Source organism: Harpia harpyja, chromosome 6 (assembly GCF_026419915.1).
Source record: "Harpia harpyja isolate bHarHar1 chromosome 6, bHarHar1 primary haplotype, whole genome shotgun sequence".
NCBI classification, from domain to species: domain Eukaryota; kingdom Metazoa; phylum Chordata; class Aves; order Accipitriformes; family Accipitridae; genus Harpia; species Harpia harpyja.
The window spans coordinates 44,840,585-44,859,008 of record NC_068945.1 but is presented as its reverse complement, the minus strand read 5'-3'; the positions used below and the strand labels follow the sequence as shown (position 1 = coordinate 44,859,008).

The window sequence follows — 18,424 nt, the reverse complement described above, 5'->3', positions numbered from 1 at the left end:
ATTTTGCAATGAAACTATTTCCTATATTGCCTGCTAGCACAGGCAGACCTCTCCACTGATCACAGAATATAGAAAAAGCCATAAGACATGTAATGAGAGAAAAATGTACCCGTAATCAAAACAATGGCTCCAGAATACATCACAGAGAAAACAGTACAGTAATTTATCATGAGTTTATAGTGCTAGATTTAGGTAGGTCTGTTTATTCCACCCCTGATTTATTGTTATGATGTGCCATTTCTCTGCAGCTCTAACATGGCATTTGATGAAGGGGGAACCACGGTATTATTCAGCTATTTTATACAGTAAATTTCCCACTTACATATTTCTTTTCTTTACATAAGATTTTTTTAAAGAGATGTTATTTAATAGTTCAGGACCAAAAAACCCCTTGTTCCTAACGCTTTTATAACTTATTTACATGGAGGAGAAAAGGCCATCTGAGAAAGGTTTCCTCTAAAGACCCTTGCTCTTAAGACTAAGTCCAAAGACAAAAAGCCGCTCACTAGCTTCAGCAACCACTAAATTAGGTCCTTTGACTGAGACTGAACTAAGAATGGTTTCCCCACCCAGCATCGACTTCTTAGTGGAAAAGTAAAGGTGATTTACTAACAGCATTTCCCAGCTCTCTGTGAGAAGCAAAAGTGGATCAGCTTGACCTAGGGAAGCTGGAAAGCAAAACAGGAAAGATGAGAAGAAGAATCAGGATAAAGGGAGGTAGGTCTGGCAAAGTTGGGAGCCACATAGGGGCATGCTTACAGAGCTGCCTGGATTGAACAGCCAGAGCAAGAAGATCTGTAGACCAGGAGAAAAGCAGAGAGCTAAGGGTCTGGATAACAGTGTAAAGACTTACTTATGACATATCCACATGTTATAAAGAATAATCAATCTAGAGCTCTTAGTAGCTAAACTGGGATGTTCATAATGAGAAGAGCAGAAAAGAACTCCAGGAAGAATTTTAATTTTATTTATGCACTGCATGACAGATTAGCACAGACGTGGAGAAGGTAAAGAAGGAAGGATTACTCGCTCTTTCTCTTAAGACAAAAATTAGGACTATGAAATCAAGTGATCGGGTAGAAGTTTTAAAGCAAACAAATATTCTTTCTCAAGCAACACATAAATAATCTATAGAGTCTCATTGCTGCAAGATGTTGGGAACACCAAAAGCATTAATGGATTAAAAAAATCTCGTAGAGAATTGCATGGCATAAAAGTCCACTGGAGCTTATTAAACATAAAGATATAAATTACACTTCCAGTTTTGTGTTTCTAACCTTGCAGGTTACCAGAAATAGTTATAGTCTGCCTAGGGATGAGTACCACTTTATGCTTGTCCTGTTACACAGTTTCATGATGCTTTCTTGCCTGGTTATTGCCAGAACAGAATGTCAGACTAAGCATCTCTTTGATCTCCCCCAGTCCAGACAGACTTTCATTCTTATATCAGTGAAAAGAGAAATGATAGGGCTCTAAAAACCATGAGGACAGAAAACAGAGATGGCATTTATGTTATGCTCAGTCTCCCAGGAAGAGGAGCATTACAGCATTTGATTCTCTACACAGGTTACTTGCAAGAACAGTGAAATGCATACACTAAGTTCTTACAGAACCTAATGAACAAATTTAATTTTATTCCCAAATAACCCTGAATCTAATTGATTAAGAGTTGATGGTCACTTACTTTTGTATTTGGTCCTGCTAGGTAACAGGGCAAGAATATGGAATTAAAAAATAAAACAAAAAGAAAAAATCCTGAGCCTTTCTGCTGTTTCTAAGCATTTTGCGCTTTATCTACGTGTATGTTTGCAGTCTACCTCACATTAAATATCTGTAGCTATTACTTGAGGTAGTATCAAAACTGGCCACTTGAGGGCAATACTGCAACCTAATTTAAACAGTGTTCGGCTCTAAGCCAGGCCTCCACGTCGTATTAAAAGGTGTATTTCCTGGGTAGGTGAGAGTCCAGTTTTATTTGCATATATGTTAAGTATAAAAAATATTTCTCTTTACTCAAGTTTCCAAATGCTTAATACACAGAGACAGAGTTTCAGCGATAGTTGTAGTGACTTACACCACAGCAATCTTAACAGCAAACTGCTCTAATAAGTTACGTTTACTTCACTGCACAACTGGAAAATCGCTTAAGAGCATAGTTTCAGCTGAGGGAGGGTATTAAGGCTTATGCAAGAACGCCAGTCAAGGAATTCAAATCCAGGAGGCACCTGACTGTCTATTTTGGATGAGCAAAGGGATGGTGAGCCAGAGTGAGGGCTGCGGGAAGCTGCCAACAGCACCGAAGAGCCTTTCCAGGTGACGCAGGACATAGCACCACTACAGTCTACAAAAGTGCATCCCTTCATTAAGAACTGGGGCCAGGTTGGGAAAGGTTAATGGCAGGGCAAAGGAAGCACTTCACAGTGTGTTAAACCTTGAGATAATTAATCATAAATGACTGTTTTGCACACCAGCCTCTATAAAACAGAAAATTATTCAGGGGTCAGCCTTCTGCTCAATACACATGCATAATGTCCATTAACACTAAGGGAATTATTGCATACATTGACAGAGACCCATCCCTTAATTGGTACCATATGCAAAATAGAAAGCTTCTATTTTATTACTAATTTTTCAACACACAGATGGTCTAAATAAGGGGTTTCCAAATTTCCTCAGGGAAATAAGGCTATTACGCAAGTCTCATATAAAAATATTTGTGTGGCAGAAAGCCATTCTTTCCCCTGCATCTCCGCAACCAGGGCCCAAATCTAGCATCGCAATTTTGCCCCCCCTTGACTACACACAAAATCCATGCCAGCTCAAGATTTACCTTCTTTTGCTTTCTGAACTGAGATACTAAAATATGTATAATCCAGAGAAAACCTGGCAGCTGGTAAGCAAAACACACTTGAACTCTTCCTGAACTGCCACTTGGCCAATGCTTATTCAAGGAGTCATTCTGAAGCCTTGCCATTGTGATTAGGATAAGTAAATATGAGTTGTAAAATAGTTTACTAACAAAGAAGCAGTGGAGAATGCGGTATTATTTAATTCATTAAACTCCTGGTTTTTCTTCACACAGTTTCTCTTAATCATTTGATATTATCTGGTACCCCATCTCCAGCCTTTTTAAAAAGCTCTCCTTCATATAACCACATTCTGGTTACTTCTAGCAACCATAAAGAGTTGTTGTACATAGGGGATCAAATTTTGAACTTAACATACTGAGTTTCTGATAGTAATGTTGTAACCAAGTTAACCACAATTGTGGATGAATTTCTCATCGATAATAGTTTAATTATACTTGTATGAGAAAATTTGCTGACCAGAGGCCTATATACACTGAAGAGGTCTCTAAATTATTGAGCAGCATTTCTGAAAGCAGCACATCTATGATGGCAATGCAGCAGATTAAAATTGTTCTCATCTGTTCATTTAAAAAAAAAAATAATTCTGCCAGCTGCTCTTGGGGAAAAACATTATCAAACACTAGCATATTTTTCCAGACCTAAGTCTCCTCTACAGGCATGTTCGGTCCCCAGTGACACTGATGGGTATTCTGTCAATCAGTGGAAGAACAGGTCTTAGAGATCCTTTCTGTCTTTATTGACTATTGACAGGTTGGACCTTCACAACGTAACAAGCAATTTTCCTTCCTACACAATAGACTTGGCAGAAACTGAAAGCTTAGGAGCTTTCTGGACCAGGTTCCTCGGCTGGTACAAACTCACATAGCTCCACTGGCTACTTTGGGAAAGGAGATCGCTCTGCTGGCATTGTACATCCCACTAGCAACAAAAGCGATGGCTCCATGTTTGTGAGAAACTTGATGTAATCTTATCCCAAAGGATATCAACAGTTGAATTCAAGCCTTCTCCCAAGTATTGTTTTCTGACTGATTATCTCCTGCCTGATGCCTCTGCACCAAGCACAGAAGCCTCTTTATGATTTTCCCAGTAGTGCTTTCTGGCCACTCCATGAATTCCCAGTGTCTCACTTCTCCTGCAGACTCCCTGACTCCTCCCAGGTTCTTTATAGACTATACACTGTTTATGCTGAGAGACAATCTTATACACCCTACTTTCCATCATTCTCTTAATTTGCATTTCAATCTATACATCACTACAAATGTGCTTTCTGTGGTGCCTATTTTTTGTTTATTTCTTGCCATTTTGACAAGTCTGCCTAAAGCTGTGGAAGATATAACACCACAGCAGCAGTAACCAGATTGGAACTACTGTAGATGTGCTGCTGCTTCTATCTATCATTTTTATTGCTTCTTCAGCTGCCAAAGTGCTCTGTAAATGGTGGCCAGCACCCTGTTCAGCAGACTTCCCTCAGCGGGAATTATTTTACAGAGCCATATCACAATTACTAATGACTACTAGCCTTTAAAGTAGTCCCTACTTCAGCTGCGATAGTGATGCTGCTAGGCATTGTGCTATTTTAATAAACATAAAACAATACTGAACCTCAAGGTTTGAAAGTGAGTGAACATTAGTCATCCTAAATGTAAACAGAGGAAAATAGATGTAAAAATAATATATCTCCATGGGCTTCCATAGCTTCCAAGGGGAAAAAGAAAGAGAAGTAGGTTCATCTCACCTAATTTTGGAAACCTATAATTTGGCATGTTCTCTAAGAATGTCATAGCCCACGGAAGGAAGCAGACACTTTTAGCAGGAAACTCATTTCACTCCAAAATCAGTGTCTAAATTGGGTGGGATGATTTGTTCTCTAGAAGTGTCTGTTTCTCCAATAACTAGAATCAGATAAAGATCTTAGACTAGGCACTTAACTTTGAGAGAGCTAAAACTGTAGAACATACCAATTGGCTGGCATCATCAACAGTCCTGACAGTGACACCACAACACTCAGACTGACCCAAAGCCAAGACCTGCTCCTACCCCAAGAGGGCTACATGGGCAAAGTGCACCCATCCTCAGATGGCTGCAGGAGCTGATCTATGTGACCTCAAGAAATCACTACTATTTTTTGACCTCATTCCTTCAAAAGGAAAGGAACAGCCACAGAACTGTAGTTCCTTCACGAAGAGCTGCCGCATTGCAAGCATGGTTCCTTGCTGAAAGAACAAAGGAATGGGAAGGCATGTTTGGAAATCCATAGGACTGCTGAGCAGAGGTGGAGAGAGGGGGATCTCTCCAGGCACTTGGAGATGTCCAGAGTTAATCCAATTAAGGCATCCTTCTTCATAACACCGAGACCATGGGAGGCCCACCCTCTGCATGGTATACTTCCTTCCCCTTATTTAGAAGTGCCCTGACCCTCCTCCATTCTGTTTTACTGCACCTAAAAAAAGAAATCTAAACAAACTATTTTAAATATTTACCTTCCTTTTTTACAACACTGTCAATATCCGGGCAAAAGAGGTTACTGCATGACAGCACCCCTACTGCTGTGCTTCGGAGAAAACTCCAATCTCGCAACTGCTGTCAAATGTCACCAATAAAAATGGGCTCCGAGGTAAGCAAATCCCTTCATAACCCCCACTGCACAGGGCAACTCTTCCCTGCTTCATGAAGCAAACACCACTCATTCTGAGAAATGAAAGTCCTATATTAAGAGAATATTCACTGTCAGCTGTGGACTGCAAATAAAGAAGGGGTAAAAGAGAAGAAAGATATTATCTGGTTTTCTGTCTCTGTACTTTGCCTGAAAGATGGAAAAATTAGGAAATGAAATGTTTTACCTTTACGGAAAAGTGCTTCTTCTTGGGTGGATGCCAGACAGTGGTAGTTGAATGAATGAATGCCCGCAGAGGTGTTAAGGATGTCACAAGCACATATGCTTTGATGATGACAGAAAGGTCTTGAGCTTTAAGGATGTCCTTGTGGTCTGGTGAAGCTGATGCTTGATTCCTGGAAAGTAATAAAAATACATAGCATTAATGAAGTGCCTTTGCAAATGAGGCAAATGAGCTATAGGAAAATAGTGAAACAGTGAAATTAGCGGAAATAGGAAATTAGCCTTTTTCCCCCCCAAGTTAAGCAACAGAGTAGATGAAACCAAGCAGGCTGGAACAAAGCTTTACAACAAGTCTTTTTATTGCTTTCAGAATTTTTAAATCTTAATTTCCATACATAGAAAATAACTATGTTAGGAAGTAGTTATGTTTGAGAGTACATATGGGTAAATTGTGAGCATATTGTAATTGTTGCAAACCCAGGACATTCAGAGAGAAGGTAAAAATGTTAAAGAAATCCAAGCAGCTTAAATAACAGAAGTGCATAGTCAAAGTATCCAGCTTTAACACTGATTTGTAGTGAATTCAGAAAAAAAACCCCACAACCCTATGGAAAGACTGCACTATTGTGTGCAATAGTTTCTTCAATGTAATGAAGAACACAAACATGTGGTACTGCATGCTTTCCCTAATGAAAGCCATAAACTATAATTCCAAATATTATGAAAGCCTATGACACCTAGGAATAACCCATAATAAATCAGCTAAACGTAAAAGAATTATGCAAGCTAACTTTGTCTAGGAAGTGACATGGCTCTCTAGATACTGGCCTACAGCTCCCATAGTCCACACAAAAAGAATCAGCCATAGAAACAGGACAGAAAAAAACAAACCCAAGGGAAAAATCTGTTATTTAAAAAGCTCGTTACTTGGGGAAATCTGAGCTATACTTGGGCATGTTCACAAATGTGGTTATTATTCTGCCTGTTAAAATCTCTGAGTATCAATCTACCTCATAGCAAATGCAATGTGAAAATGACTATATAAATTACAGGTCTCTATGACTGACTACTGGTAAAACACACAGGCCTCTCCTCCCATTTCTGGGTAATCTTTGGCAATATGTGGCCTTTCCAGACCTCGGGTTTGCAATCTGTTAAGGGAGTCTAATAATATCTATCTTAAAGAGACCTTTTTCCCCCTTCTGCAGAACGGTAGGTTCTCCGAGCATAAAATTTGTGAGATACTGTAACATAGGAAACAGCACTTGGACAGCCAGTTCTCAAGTACTCTTTGGTTCTTCACTTAAGGGAGGGCCTTTGTGCAAAGGACTACATATGTGTGTCTGTGGTAGGGGCAAGGCAGGGATGGGAGCAGGACATAGCTCAGCCACAGTGAGACCTAAATATTCAGGGGTGTCTCTGGGTCTGTATTTATCTAAGTGTTTCAATGCCCTCAACATAAAGACTTAGCTGTTCACACACAAAACGTGCAAGCTTGGCTAGTACAGAAAAAAACATTATGCAAGTATAATAGATGCAAAACACCTAAGTGCTCCATCTGCTGTGGTCTCCTCTGTTGATACATTCTGCATCCCTGACTCTCAACTAACTGCATGCCGAAGCACTGGCAGTTTCTGAGGGTGGGGTATCATTAGCTTACAGCTGTGCGCTCGTGCTCTGCTTCCACCAGTACTGCAGATGGGCAGTATGTGTCTTGTCAGTGCTTTCGCTGCCCTGCGACACATTGCTTGAGGCGCTGACCCTTGACAGCCCAGGCTGGCCGGAGCACTCTGGGGTGACAACTGGGAGCTGCAGGTCTGAAAAAGTACCAAGGGGATGAGAAAGTCAGCAGAGCATTGGAAGCAGCAGTCGACTCCTGCTGTTAAGGATAAAATGTGTAAAACACAATAGAGGAGCTACCAGCATCAGCTGAAAATGTAAAATAACAAAAGCTGAGACTATAATCCTTTTTGGATCTGCTAGCAGAGAGCTTGAAGCCCACCAAGCACCCCTTCCAGCTGCAAGCTCAGAGGCTGAGCTACAACTCCCACTTTATAGGTGAGTGCATGAGTGCTGCACACAAAAAGCACCACCTTCCCCCTTCTTCTAAATAGAAATCCTTTACTTCTAAATACAGAATAACAAAACTTTGTTTCTCACGTAACCCTAATTACAATTAATGGCGATAAGAAATGTATTTAACTAAGGACCAAGGGACTTTGCCACTGTAATCACACAGACAGCTCAGTAAATTACCACGTATCCTTGTTTCTAGGTTCACTGTTTAAGGCTACATTTTGTAGTTACTGAAACCTATGGGAGGCTTAATTCTGCCACCAAACGCAGTGGGAGCAGGACTGATATACCAGAGTCCTCAAGATTACTGAGGCATGTAACTATTAATAGTATCAAAATATTGTGATGTGAGATCAGTCAACGGGTGGTATGTATTTTCTGCTCTTACTGTGCTGATAAAAAGGCACAGAGCCCTTATGTTATGTCATTATTTCACGTAGGGTGGTTTTCATTAACTCCAACACACCTCACATTTCAAGTTCTTAAGTAATAGTCAGGGAAAAGTCAAGCTGTTCACGTTATTACCAAACCTTATTACTTATCTTTTTAATGACATACTGAATTGTGCTAATATTATGAATTTATTTGTATAGCTTCTCTTTTAAAGCAAGCACTCTCGACTTCGGTACATGAAATGAAAAATAAAACTGAAGCTGTATTTCTAGAGATGAGCTGTGAGCAGCCATTCAAGGAAAAGAACTATTCATTTTCATAGAGATCCTGTTAAAATGACATTGTGATTGTCTATGTTTATCAGCTGTTCATCAGATCAGCTCAGTTCAGCCTTCCAAGCTCAACTGGGATCTAAAATTAATCTAGTCCTTTGCCTTACATGCACCATTTAGCAGGATTAAAGGCTTTACTAATCAAAACCAGGCACTTATTAATATAGCACCTGATGTTCAGATTATACTCTCACTGGCATCTTTGTGTTGTGTTATGCATTATAACTGATTTGGACTTTCTGAGTGACTACCTGTTTGTTGATGGTACAGAGACAAAACAGGCTGCCGTCTGCCTACTTGGCTGTGCAGTAGTAACAGGATTTATTGGGTTTGCATGGCAAGGTTTTGGTAGCAGAGGGGGTGGCTTCTGTGAGAAGCTGCTAGAAGCTTCCCTCATGTCCGATAGAGCCAATGCCAGCCAGCACCAAGTTGGACCTGCCGCTGGCCCAGGCCGAGCCCATCAGCAATGGTGGTAGCACCTCTGGGAGAACATATTTAAGAAGGGGAAAAAAAACCTGCACAACACCAGCAGCAGCCAGAAGAGAGGAGTAAGAATATGTGAGAGAAACAGCCCTGCAGACCCCCAGGTCGGTGAAGAAAGAGGGGAAGGAGGTGTTCCAGGCGCCGGAGCAGAGATTCCCCTGCAGCCCATGGGGAAGACCATGGTGAGGCAGACTGCCCCCGTGCAGCCCATGGAAGATCACAGTGGGGCAGATAGTGGCAGCAAACTGCAGCCCATGGAGGATGCCACACTGACGCAGGTGGATGTGCCTGAAGGAGGCTGTGACCCTGTGGGAAGCCCGTGCTGGTGCAGGTTTGCTGGCAGGACTTGTGGACCCCTGGGGGGACCCATGGTGGAGCAGTCTGATCCTGAAGGACTGCAGCCTGCGGAAAGGACGCACGCTGGAGCAGTTCATGAAGAACTATCTCCCGTGGGAGGGACCCCATGCTGGAGCAGGGGAAGAGTGAGGAGTCCTCCCCCTGAGGAGGAAGGAGCAGCAGAGACAGCGTGTGATGAACCAACCTCAACCCCCATTCCCCTGTGTCACTGAGGGGGAAGAAGTAGAGAGATTTGGGAGTAAACTTAAGCCCAGGAGGAAGGAAGGGGTGGGCAGAAGGTGTTTTAAGATTTGGGGTTTTTTCTCATTATCTTACTCCAATTTGATTGGCAATAAATTAAACTAATTTCCCCAAGTTGAGTCTGTTTTGCTGGTGATGGTAATTGGTGAGTGATCTCCCTGTCTTTATCTCAACCCACAAGCCTTTTGTTATATTTTCTCTCCCCACCCAGCTGAGAAGTAGAGTGATCGAGCACCTTTGGTGGGCACCTGGCACCCAGCCAGGGTCAACCCACCGCACAGGAATAAGCCAATATACTCCCATTAAATCATTTATTTAGCAGACTTGCTTCTGAATACGTACAAGGAACAGATCTGCTAAATTAAGTGCTATTTTTTCCCCTATCTTCCTTAGAAAGGCACAACAGCATTTCACTATGGCAATTTACACCCTATAAAGAGACTGGCATGTCACCATGGCAATTCACAATGGTCCCACAGCAACTACTCCTATGCATTGTTTCAGTTACCTAACTGAAGTACCTATATTAGCAAAATAGTATTCTTAGGCTTTGTCTTTAAGCAATGGAGAGAGCACGAGATCAGTCCTTGGAGCACTAAGAGAAATACTGGCTCTGAACTGCTCTCTGAAAGGATCTGTTTTTTCACTGACTATGCAAGAAAACTAAGCTACTTACTTGCAGCTGCAAATAATTCCCAGAGTGTAAAGTTTGATCATACAGCTTTGGTGTTCAGGCAAAACCAGCATTATTAAAACACATAAAGGCCCTCCACAGTGCACAGATGACTTCAGAAATGTTTTTCTGATTTATCTCACATTGGTAAAAAGGCAAGACACAGTCCTCTGCTATTGCAACTATCTATGGAGTTATGGAGCCAAGCCCTGTTCCCCTGTATCTTGGTGCTGTAGCACATCCATCAGGAACAGCCCAGCACCATCAGACTCTTGAGTTCAAATCTCATGGCCTAGGTCTTCAAACAGCAAGACATTGATCTGTTGACTGTGAGTGGGATCAAAGTCACACAAAACCCAATGAAGCCCATGACAGCAACCTAAGCTACCCCCTTGCCAATGCTGCCTAGGGGGGCAGACAAGAGAGAGAGAGACAGGCTGTCCTACCTTGATGGCTACAGCACACAGCTGAAAGGAGGCAGAACTGTGCTTCCAGACCAAGCTCCCTATAGCACGTACACTTTTTACATTAGGCCATAGCTACGTGACAACACTAACAGAACCATGCAAAGGACAAGAATGACAGCTCTTCTCAGCTGATCATCTGAAAGCCAAATTATGTCAAAGGTGTGCATTTTTCAGCAATTGCTTTAGTTAAAATGACCATAACATTGAGAAAAGGGAAAGGCACAAACCATAATTTTCTTATTTAAAAGAAAGCAAATATTTCACTGAAAATAAGAACAAGGCAGCAGAAAATGGCTGTTGAGCTCATTACTCAAGAGAAAGTAGAGTGACTTTTCCTTTTTAAAATATGGTTTTAATTGTGTTGCTAAGGCAACAAGTAACGAATATGGTATTAACTCACAAGATAGAGTTTGAAAAGAATGAGATGAGGTTTGTACCTACATTTACCCCCCTCAAATGAGAGTTTTAGCTGTTTTGGGGAAATAGAAAAGATTACTTTGACATTAATTCAACCGTCACTACCCAGTGGACCATTTACTGGAGCTGGATATAACAAAAAAAATTAAAAAATAGGTAGGGACAGATGAAAAACGAAAGTGTCCTGAAATTCTCAAACTACTGGGTACAAGATCCTTAGTATTACCCCAAGTCATTGCAATATGCCTCAACATAAAAAAAAATGGAAACCTGGCATCTCTTAAAGAAGAGAAGGTTAAACAAATTCAGGGTGCTGGTGATTAGCATCAAGAACTAAAAATGAGGAAATGCTTGTAAATTATTCCTTATGCTATAGAGCATCCTGTTTGTACAGTGCCTTACATACCTCTGTTGGTTTTGTGTTAGCATCCACCTGGGAGTGAGCCCATCTCAGGGTGGCTGGAAGAATGAGAAGGGGGAGTGAGACTGTCACAAGGTGCTTGCTCCTTTGAGAGGACACACAGCATGTAACCATTAGGCAGAGTTAACAGGGAGTGACAGTCCCTCACTTTGGAAAAATCTACTCCTAGTAATCAATGAATACAATTATCATAATAATAAAGAGATATCAGTAGTGCTGAACTGCAGCACACTCAGCTGCATCAGTTCTCATGGCAACTCTTCACCTGCTCTTGCACTCAAAAGCAGTAACAGTGTTTATTAGAGCTGTAAATTTGTTAATCAACATTATCATCAATGAAAATTAGCCTGCAGTGCCTTTACTGTTTGCAGTAATTGCCATGTTTTTCCATCCTGAAATCACTCTACAAGCTGTTGTTAATTAACCAGTCCTTTTGAAGTATGTAAATAACATCAACATCCTATAATAGAAGAGGTGAGGCAGGCTCAGCAGTTGATGTGTGTCAGGCAGCTTAGGTAACCAAGTTAGAAAGAGTCCCACCATCCTAGTGTCATACCCAGATTACATCCCCTCTTTCAAAAATCCAAATCTTAATATCACTAATTTTTGTAGCAGACTCTAAAGATCAAAAGAAGAAAAAAAAAAAAACCAAACCATGTAAACTAGAAAAGAACATTTTCCCTTTTAAAGTGGCTATGCAGTAATTGAAAGGCTACACAGACTGCTGCCTTTCCTGAGGAGCAGCTGCAGGCTTTGCCACAAGAACCTTTTGCTGGTGCCATTTGTGATGATCCAGTGTAAAGCAAAGGACCTAAGGCCAGATACCTGCTTTCACTTAAAAGAAATGCTTCACTTCCTCAAAATTCTGGCTTGAGGAAGATTTCTTATGCTGACGTCTCTGAAATGGTACCATTGAAAACACCAACAAACAGCACAACTTTACTTCTGCCTAGGGTGGTCTCCCTGATGCCATTTTGATGGGTAAGGAAGCCACCACAAGTTCTCAGCTGAATTCACACATTAGCCCTCTAACCACAGCAACAAGTAAAACATAGATCTGAGACATAGGAACAGCTGGGAGGCACATGTGAAAGGGAGGTATAAGATCCACCAAAGCAAGTCAACACCTCTAGATCAAAAAATTAAGTACCTCTTTGTCACATGAACTGGAGGTAGATATTGTTCTGTCAACTGCAATCTCTCAAAGTACCACAGAGTCAAACAGATCAGCTGACAGCAACAACTGGTATATCTAACATAGCAGCTACACTGACTGCTAATGAGGCCTTTCAAGTATTTTAACACAGCTATGACTTCTTGCTCCCTCTCTCCCCATCTCCAGCTCCCAAGTTATTTACTTGTCTTTGGCTCAGAGTTCTGAACTGTAACATGAGATTCAACACATACACAATAAAGAATAGCTGATTTAAGAGTTACAATGTGTGGCTGAGCAAAAGGTTTACCGACAGCTAGAGGTACATTTGGACAAATTAAGACTTCCTGGAGCAGAGCCAGGTCAGCGCTGACACGGCTGCAGCCATGTGGACTGGTGGTAAATGGAACACTTAGGTTAACATGAACATCTGGTGACCCGCAACAGTAAGGAATTTAGCAGAAGACGACCCTACTGGTTGAACTGAGTAACACTCAATTGAAACAAAAGGAAACAGAAGATGAATGAGGATGTGTCCTCTTCTTTATCCTTCCTTTTATATTATCCTTTGATGTTACAAGGAGGGTTATGATATGGTTTTGTTACTTTTTTTTTTTTTTTTTTTACTTTGTTCAAGATCAAATAGGCTCTATTTTATACACTTCAAACATGGAACAAGGAACGATTGAGACTATTGTTTGTAAGAAAGAGGTCATTTTGTTTCTAAAGTTCCCATCAACTGTCAGATGTTAGAAACATTTCAAGAGCGCTTGAGTCACCTTGGGAGCTCCTGGTTGTTTAATGAAGCACAAAGCTAGAGATGGGACAAAACGTAACTAAGGTGCTGTGCTTTGTTCTGAGCCCAGCACATTGTTCATTTCTTTCATAAAGGACATTGTAAGCTCCGTACATTTGTACTTGCAGAGTCTTCATCCAATTGCTTTTCTTTTTAGCAGGAAAAACATCACTTCAGAAAATAAAAGTACATTAATCCTGAAAGTATACAGGAGACTTTCCATCTGCATAGAAGCCTTCCGAACTTCTTCCTGGATTTTCATAGTGGTAGTCTGTCTCTAGCAGGAGCCTGAATTCTCTCACACAGGAAAAAAAAAAAAAAAAAAAGGAGGATTATAGTCACCTCACGACATTTCTCGGCAGTTTCTGCAGCACAATATTCAGGAATGACTGAAAACAGGTCCTCTCTGTAAGCCCTGCAGGTTTGCTCTCTGACAGGGCACCTCGGTGAGTTAGAAGAACTTCATATTACATCCTGTGTTGGGATTATCCATCTGCCTGACTGGTACGGGCTGCTGGAGCACCAAGAGCTTATTTCTGATACAGACCGGGCAAGTTGTGTTGCTACAACCTGGTCTTCTAGTATTTACAGCTGGGCAATTTTCCAGCCTTTGAAGGTTGGAAAGGTGTGTTAAACAGCTGCAAAGATTTCTTCACAGCAGGATATGTTTAAAAAGCTTTCATAGAGTCTTAGGAAGACTTCCGAGCACCTCCAGGACTAGGGGATTTTTGATCAAAATAAAGCCTACTATCTTTACAGTACCTTTGCTCAGTCATGTATACCAACCTGCTCTAAGCTGCATAACCATGAAAGTAATGAGCATTAAAAGTGCATTTTTTTCATTTTTCAGTGTTGATTTTGGAGAATGGATGAGTTCAGTTGAACTACTGCCACTACATGCCTTGAGGTCATTGCAGGCTTGTCACAGAAAGCAGACCTATTCCATTTAATTGCCTCCTGTTATCCATTTGACCTATTGGATGAAAAGACTCTGAAACAAAGATTAGTACTCTCCTATGGCTTACACATTATGCCTTGGGGTTGCTAAAGAAAGAGAGAGAACCTTTAACACTCAGTTTTATAACCTCTGCATTTAGAAAAGGGTGGCTGTGAAACTCAAAGCAGATGCTGAGTATTTGAAGGAAGCTAGAAAGACTAGGGGCAGACATGGCCCCCAGTGAAGTCCTGGCAAAATTTCCATTGATTCCATAGGAGTATGATTTCTTGTTGATATTTAACACTCCTGCGATGGTTTTGACATGTTATAAGCTTCATTTGCGATGTGCATATTGCTGCAGGTTCAATATCCCACCCACTACTGACTATTGATCTAGCTGTCCTTAAAAGGTTTTCATATTCAAAAAAATGCAGTGATCCCTCCCTCTGTAATACAGTTAATCTCAAAGCAACCCACCCTGAGTATTTAGAATGGAGAAATTTCAAACTACTAGTCATTCCTGGAAATTTAAACTATCTAAAATACGTGTAGTATAAAAAAAGTTTATAGTAAAGCAGATCTAGAGGGAAAGGAATTCAAACTGTGGGTTGGAATGCAGTGAAATTCATGCTAGAAAACACCTGTGAAGTTTCAGAGTTAAAAAGACAAAATGATGACAGTGCATCATTTTGAAATGTATGTGTTGTTTATTTTCCCCTTTAAAAACATCAGTAAATACAGCATCAGTTTAGAGTAATCATTTACCATTTTTTTTGCTTCTCTTTTCGGCAGGTGCTTGGAGAACACTACTTACTAAATACAGTGTTAGCTTCTTCATTCGTAAAGCATCCTCACAATTAAAAGATATGGGGTTTTTTTTCAATATTTTCCAGAAGAGCTGCTGCTCCTGTGTGTACCCTTCATACTAGAACATAAATTTACAGATAAGCTATAAAAGTCTGGAAAAAGCAACTCAGTGGAAATGCTGGCTGACTTTTACATGATTAGAGCCACAGCTACAACTCTGTACTAGTAACAGGGTAGAATATAGAATAGTATAGACCAAGTAATTAAATTCATCTAGCTGCTTTACTTCTTTTCAGTCTCCTCGTATTTGCTGTTATTACAGAAGAACGTTTTTTGTCCTAGCTGAGATCTGATCCTGTTGTAAAACAAAGAAAACCCTGCCCCATGTAGTTCATAATAAAATTAACTCGAAAGAATTGGATGCTGATTTTTAGCCATTCTTGAGGCTCTTAGCCACTTCAGTAGCAGAAAGGTAATAGGCACAAAACCGATCACAACTTGCATGCAGACATTTATAAGGGCCAGATGGCAAAAGAAATGCACCCCCCTATAAAGCAGCATGTTCCTGTCACAGACATGTTGAATTATTACAACAGAAAATACATTTAATCCATAATTTCTCTCTTACATAGGTGGTCCCACTGGGCCTTGCTTCCTCCCCTCATCTCATCACCCTTCCTGCTGACTCTAGAGTAACCCAGGGATGCTAGGCAGGGGGAGAGGCAACCTGGTGCAGGGTTAGCACCAGACAGTAAACATATCACATAGTGAGAGCACAGTCACACAGCTGGACTATCTTGGCTCTCCCACCCAATTTCATAGGGTCACATCTATCCCAAGACCTTCTGAGTGATTACCACTGTTGGCCAGCCCCGCAGGTGACCAGGTGAGCACGCAAAGCTGGTAGACACTCAAAGTATCTGCACTAGTGACATTAATAAAAAGAAACACAGAAGGAAGGCATACAGCAAAAGTATTACTTTGAAAAGAATCAGTGATCTGGATGGGTAGAGAAAACAGCTATGCATGGCACAGGCTGGGACGTGGAAGAGATGAAGGAAGACAAATGCTTATGTGAAAAGACAGACTAGTCTGGATTGCTTAGTGTCATGGTTTAAACCCAACGGGTAACAAAGCACCATGCAGCCGCTCGCTCACTCACTCCCCCCCGCTGGCCACAGTGGGATGAGGAGAAAATACAAAGAAACGCTCGTGGGTCGAGACAAGGACAGGGAGGGATCACTCACCACTTATGGTCACAGGCAAAAGACAAGCTCAACTTGGGGAAGAAACAAAATCAATTTCATTTGTTACCAATCAAATCAAAACAAGGATATTAGGAAGCAAACCCAAACCTTAGAAGACCTTCCCCCCAGCCCTCCCTCCTTCCCGCCTCAGCCCCACTCCCGGTTCTCTCTCCCTCCTCCCCCCGGCGGCGCAGGGGAACAGGGGATGGGGGCTGGGGTCGGTTCCTCACACCTTGTCTCTGCCGCTCCTTCCTCCTCGGGGGGAGGACTCCTCACCCGGCCCCTGCTCCACCGTGGGGTCCCTCCCGCGGGAGACAGTCCTCCACGAACTGCTCCAAGGCGAGTCCTTCCCGCGGGCTGCAGGTGGGCACCTGCTCCCCCGCTCCCCTCCGTGGGCTGGGGGGGGACAGCCTGCCGCCTCACCGCGGGCTGCGGGGGCATCAGCCTCCTCCCCCGCTCCTCCTCCCCTCCTTCCTCACTGACCTGGTGTCTGCAGAGGGGTTCCTCTCACATCCCAATCCCCCACTCACTGCAGGTTCCCCCTCTTAACTCTGTTCTCCCACAGGTGTTAGCGCCGTCGCTGGCAGGCTTGGCCTGGGCCAGAGGTGGGTCCCACTCGGAGCCGGGGAAGCTTCTGGCAGCTTCTCACAGGAGCAGGCCCTGCGGCCTCTCCCCCACTACCAAAAAAACCCACCACACAAACCCGAAACACTTAGGGGACAGGAAAATCAGGGAGGCAACGCTGTAAGCATTTCCACTGCTTTCCCAGGCAAAACCTGTCAAAGAGAGTGTTTGCTGTGCGTACATCAGGAGCCTTTCTTGCACCCAAAACTGGGGCTGGGCAATCCTGCTCACATTATGGACCTTAGTCCTCTCCATCTCTCAGCTGAGAGTAGTTCCAGGAGGCAGCCAAGCCCAGTTCTCAGCCCACCTGGGCTGGGATACCAAGTATGAACACCTGAAATCTCTTTGCCAGTCATTCTTCAACCTCAGAGAGCTTCTAGGCAACAGCTGCAGCTTTTGCTGACCTGAGCAATAAATGCCAGGAGCCTTCCTTGGTCAGTCAATAGCTATACCAGAACCTCTTCACGGCCCAAGTCTCATATAGTGAGCAGACATCAGGCACCTGATTAAAAACTGGGCCAAATGCTCTGCAAAAGCAGGAGTGAAACTAATATTCTCAAGCTGAAGCGCTTATTGGTGTCTTCCATGCTGAATTTTAAGGTCCGTTACCGTTCTAATGCCTCATTGCAAACCCACTGCCACATGTGCCCATCCTCCAGCAACACCTTCTCTTACTCAATCCAGTTTATTTGCACACATCATGTATTTTTTTACCTTTTTGCTCCTCTAAACTCTTCTTCCAGTCTGATTTTCCTAACTTTTTTTCTTTTCCCAGCCTCTCTCCTGTCTCCTAAAAAGCAGTCATCGCTGGTATGTGCATAATTTTTGCCCCCATACAGACAGAACCAATCTGAGTTTTCAGACTGACAAAAAGATTATCCATTAAAGAGACAAAGCAAAGAAAAAAGCACTAACCTGATATTTTCTACAACTGATTTTCTTTCCTATATTGATACAACAGAGGTGTGAGAAAGGGCATGCTCTCTTAAATACAAAACCTAGCACCTTTAGAGTTGCACAACAACAGAGAACAACATTTTTTAAAAAAATAATCTTCACCCTTGTACCCACTGCTTATCAATATCAACACTGTCATACCCACAGTAAATTCAGTGATCCCATCCTCTCAGCCTTGCTGCCTGATACTTCTTTCTACGACTTAGTGTGTCTTTAATTAGATCACATCATTCTTAGAGCAGCAACTTTGTATTTTCACTTTTACAGGAAATTGTTTTGCTCCTTGGGGGCTGACTAAATGACAAACACAGTAATAACAAACCAACTGATCCTCTTCA

General features: G+C 42.1%; 1 protein-coding gene across 5 annotated transcripts in view; it reads right to left on the bottom strand.

Moving 5' to 3' along the window:
* Positions 1-18,424, bottom strand: part of LOC128143520 (inhibitor of growth protein 3) — a 193,841-nt gene that overhangs the window by 99,528 nt on the left and 75,889 nt on the right. For all 5 annotated transcript variants that reach the window (XM_052790827.1, XM_052790825.1, XM_052790828.1 and 2 more), the window contains 2 exons: positions 7,367-7,523; positions 5,711-5,879 (listed from right to left, as the gene is read on the bottom strand). In XM_052790827.1, the coding sequence (XP_052646787.1) occupies positions 5,711-5,879; positions 7,367-7,523 (326 nt within the window). The remainder of the gene's footprint in view (positions 1-5,710; positions 5,880-7,366; positions 7,524-18,424) is intronic.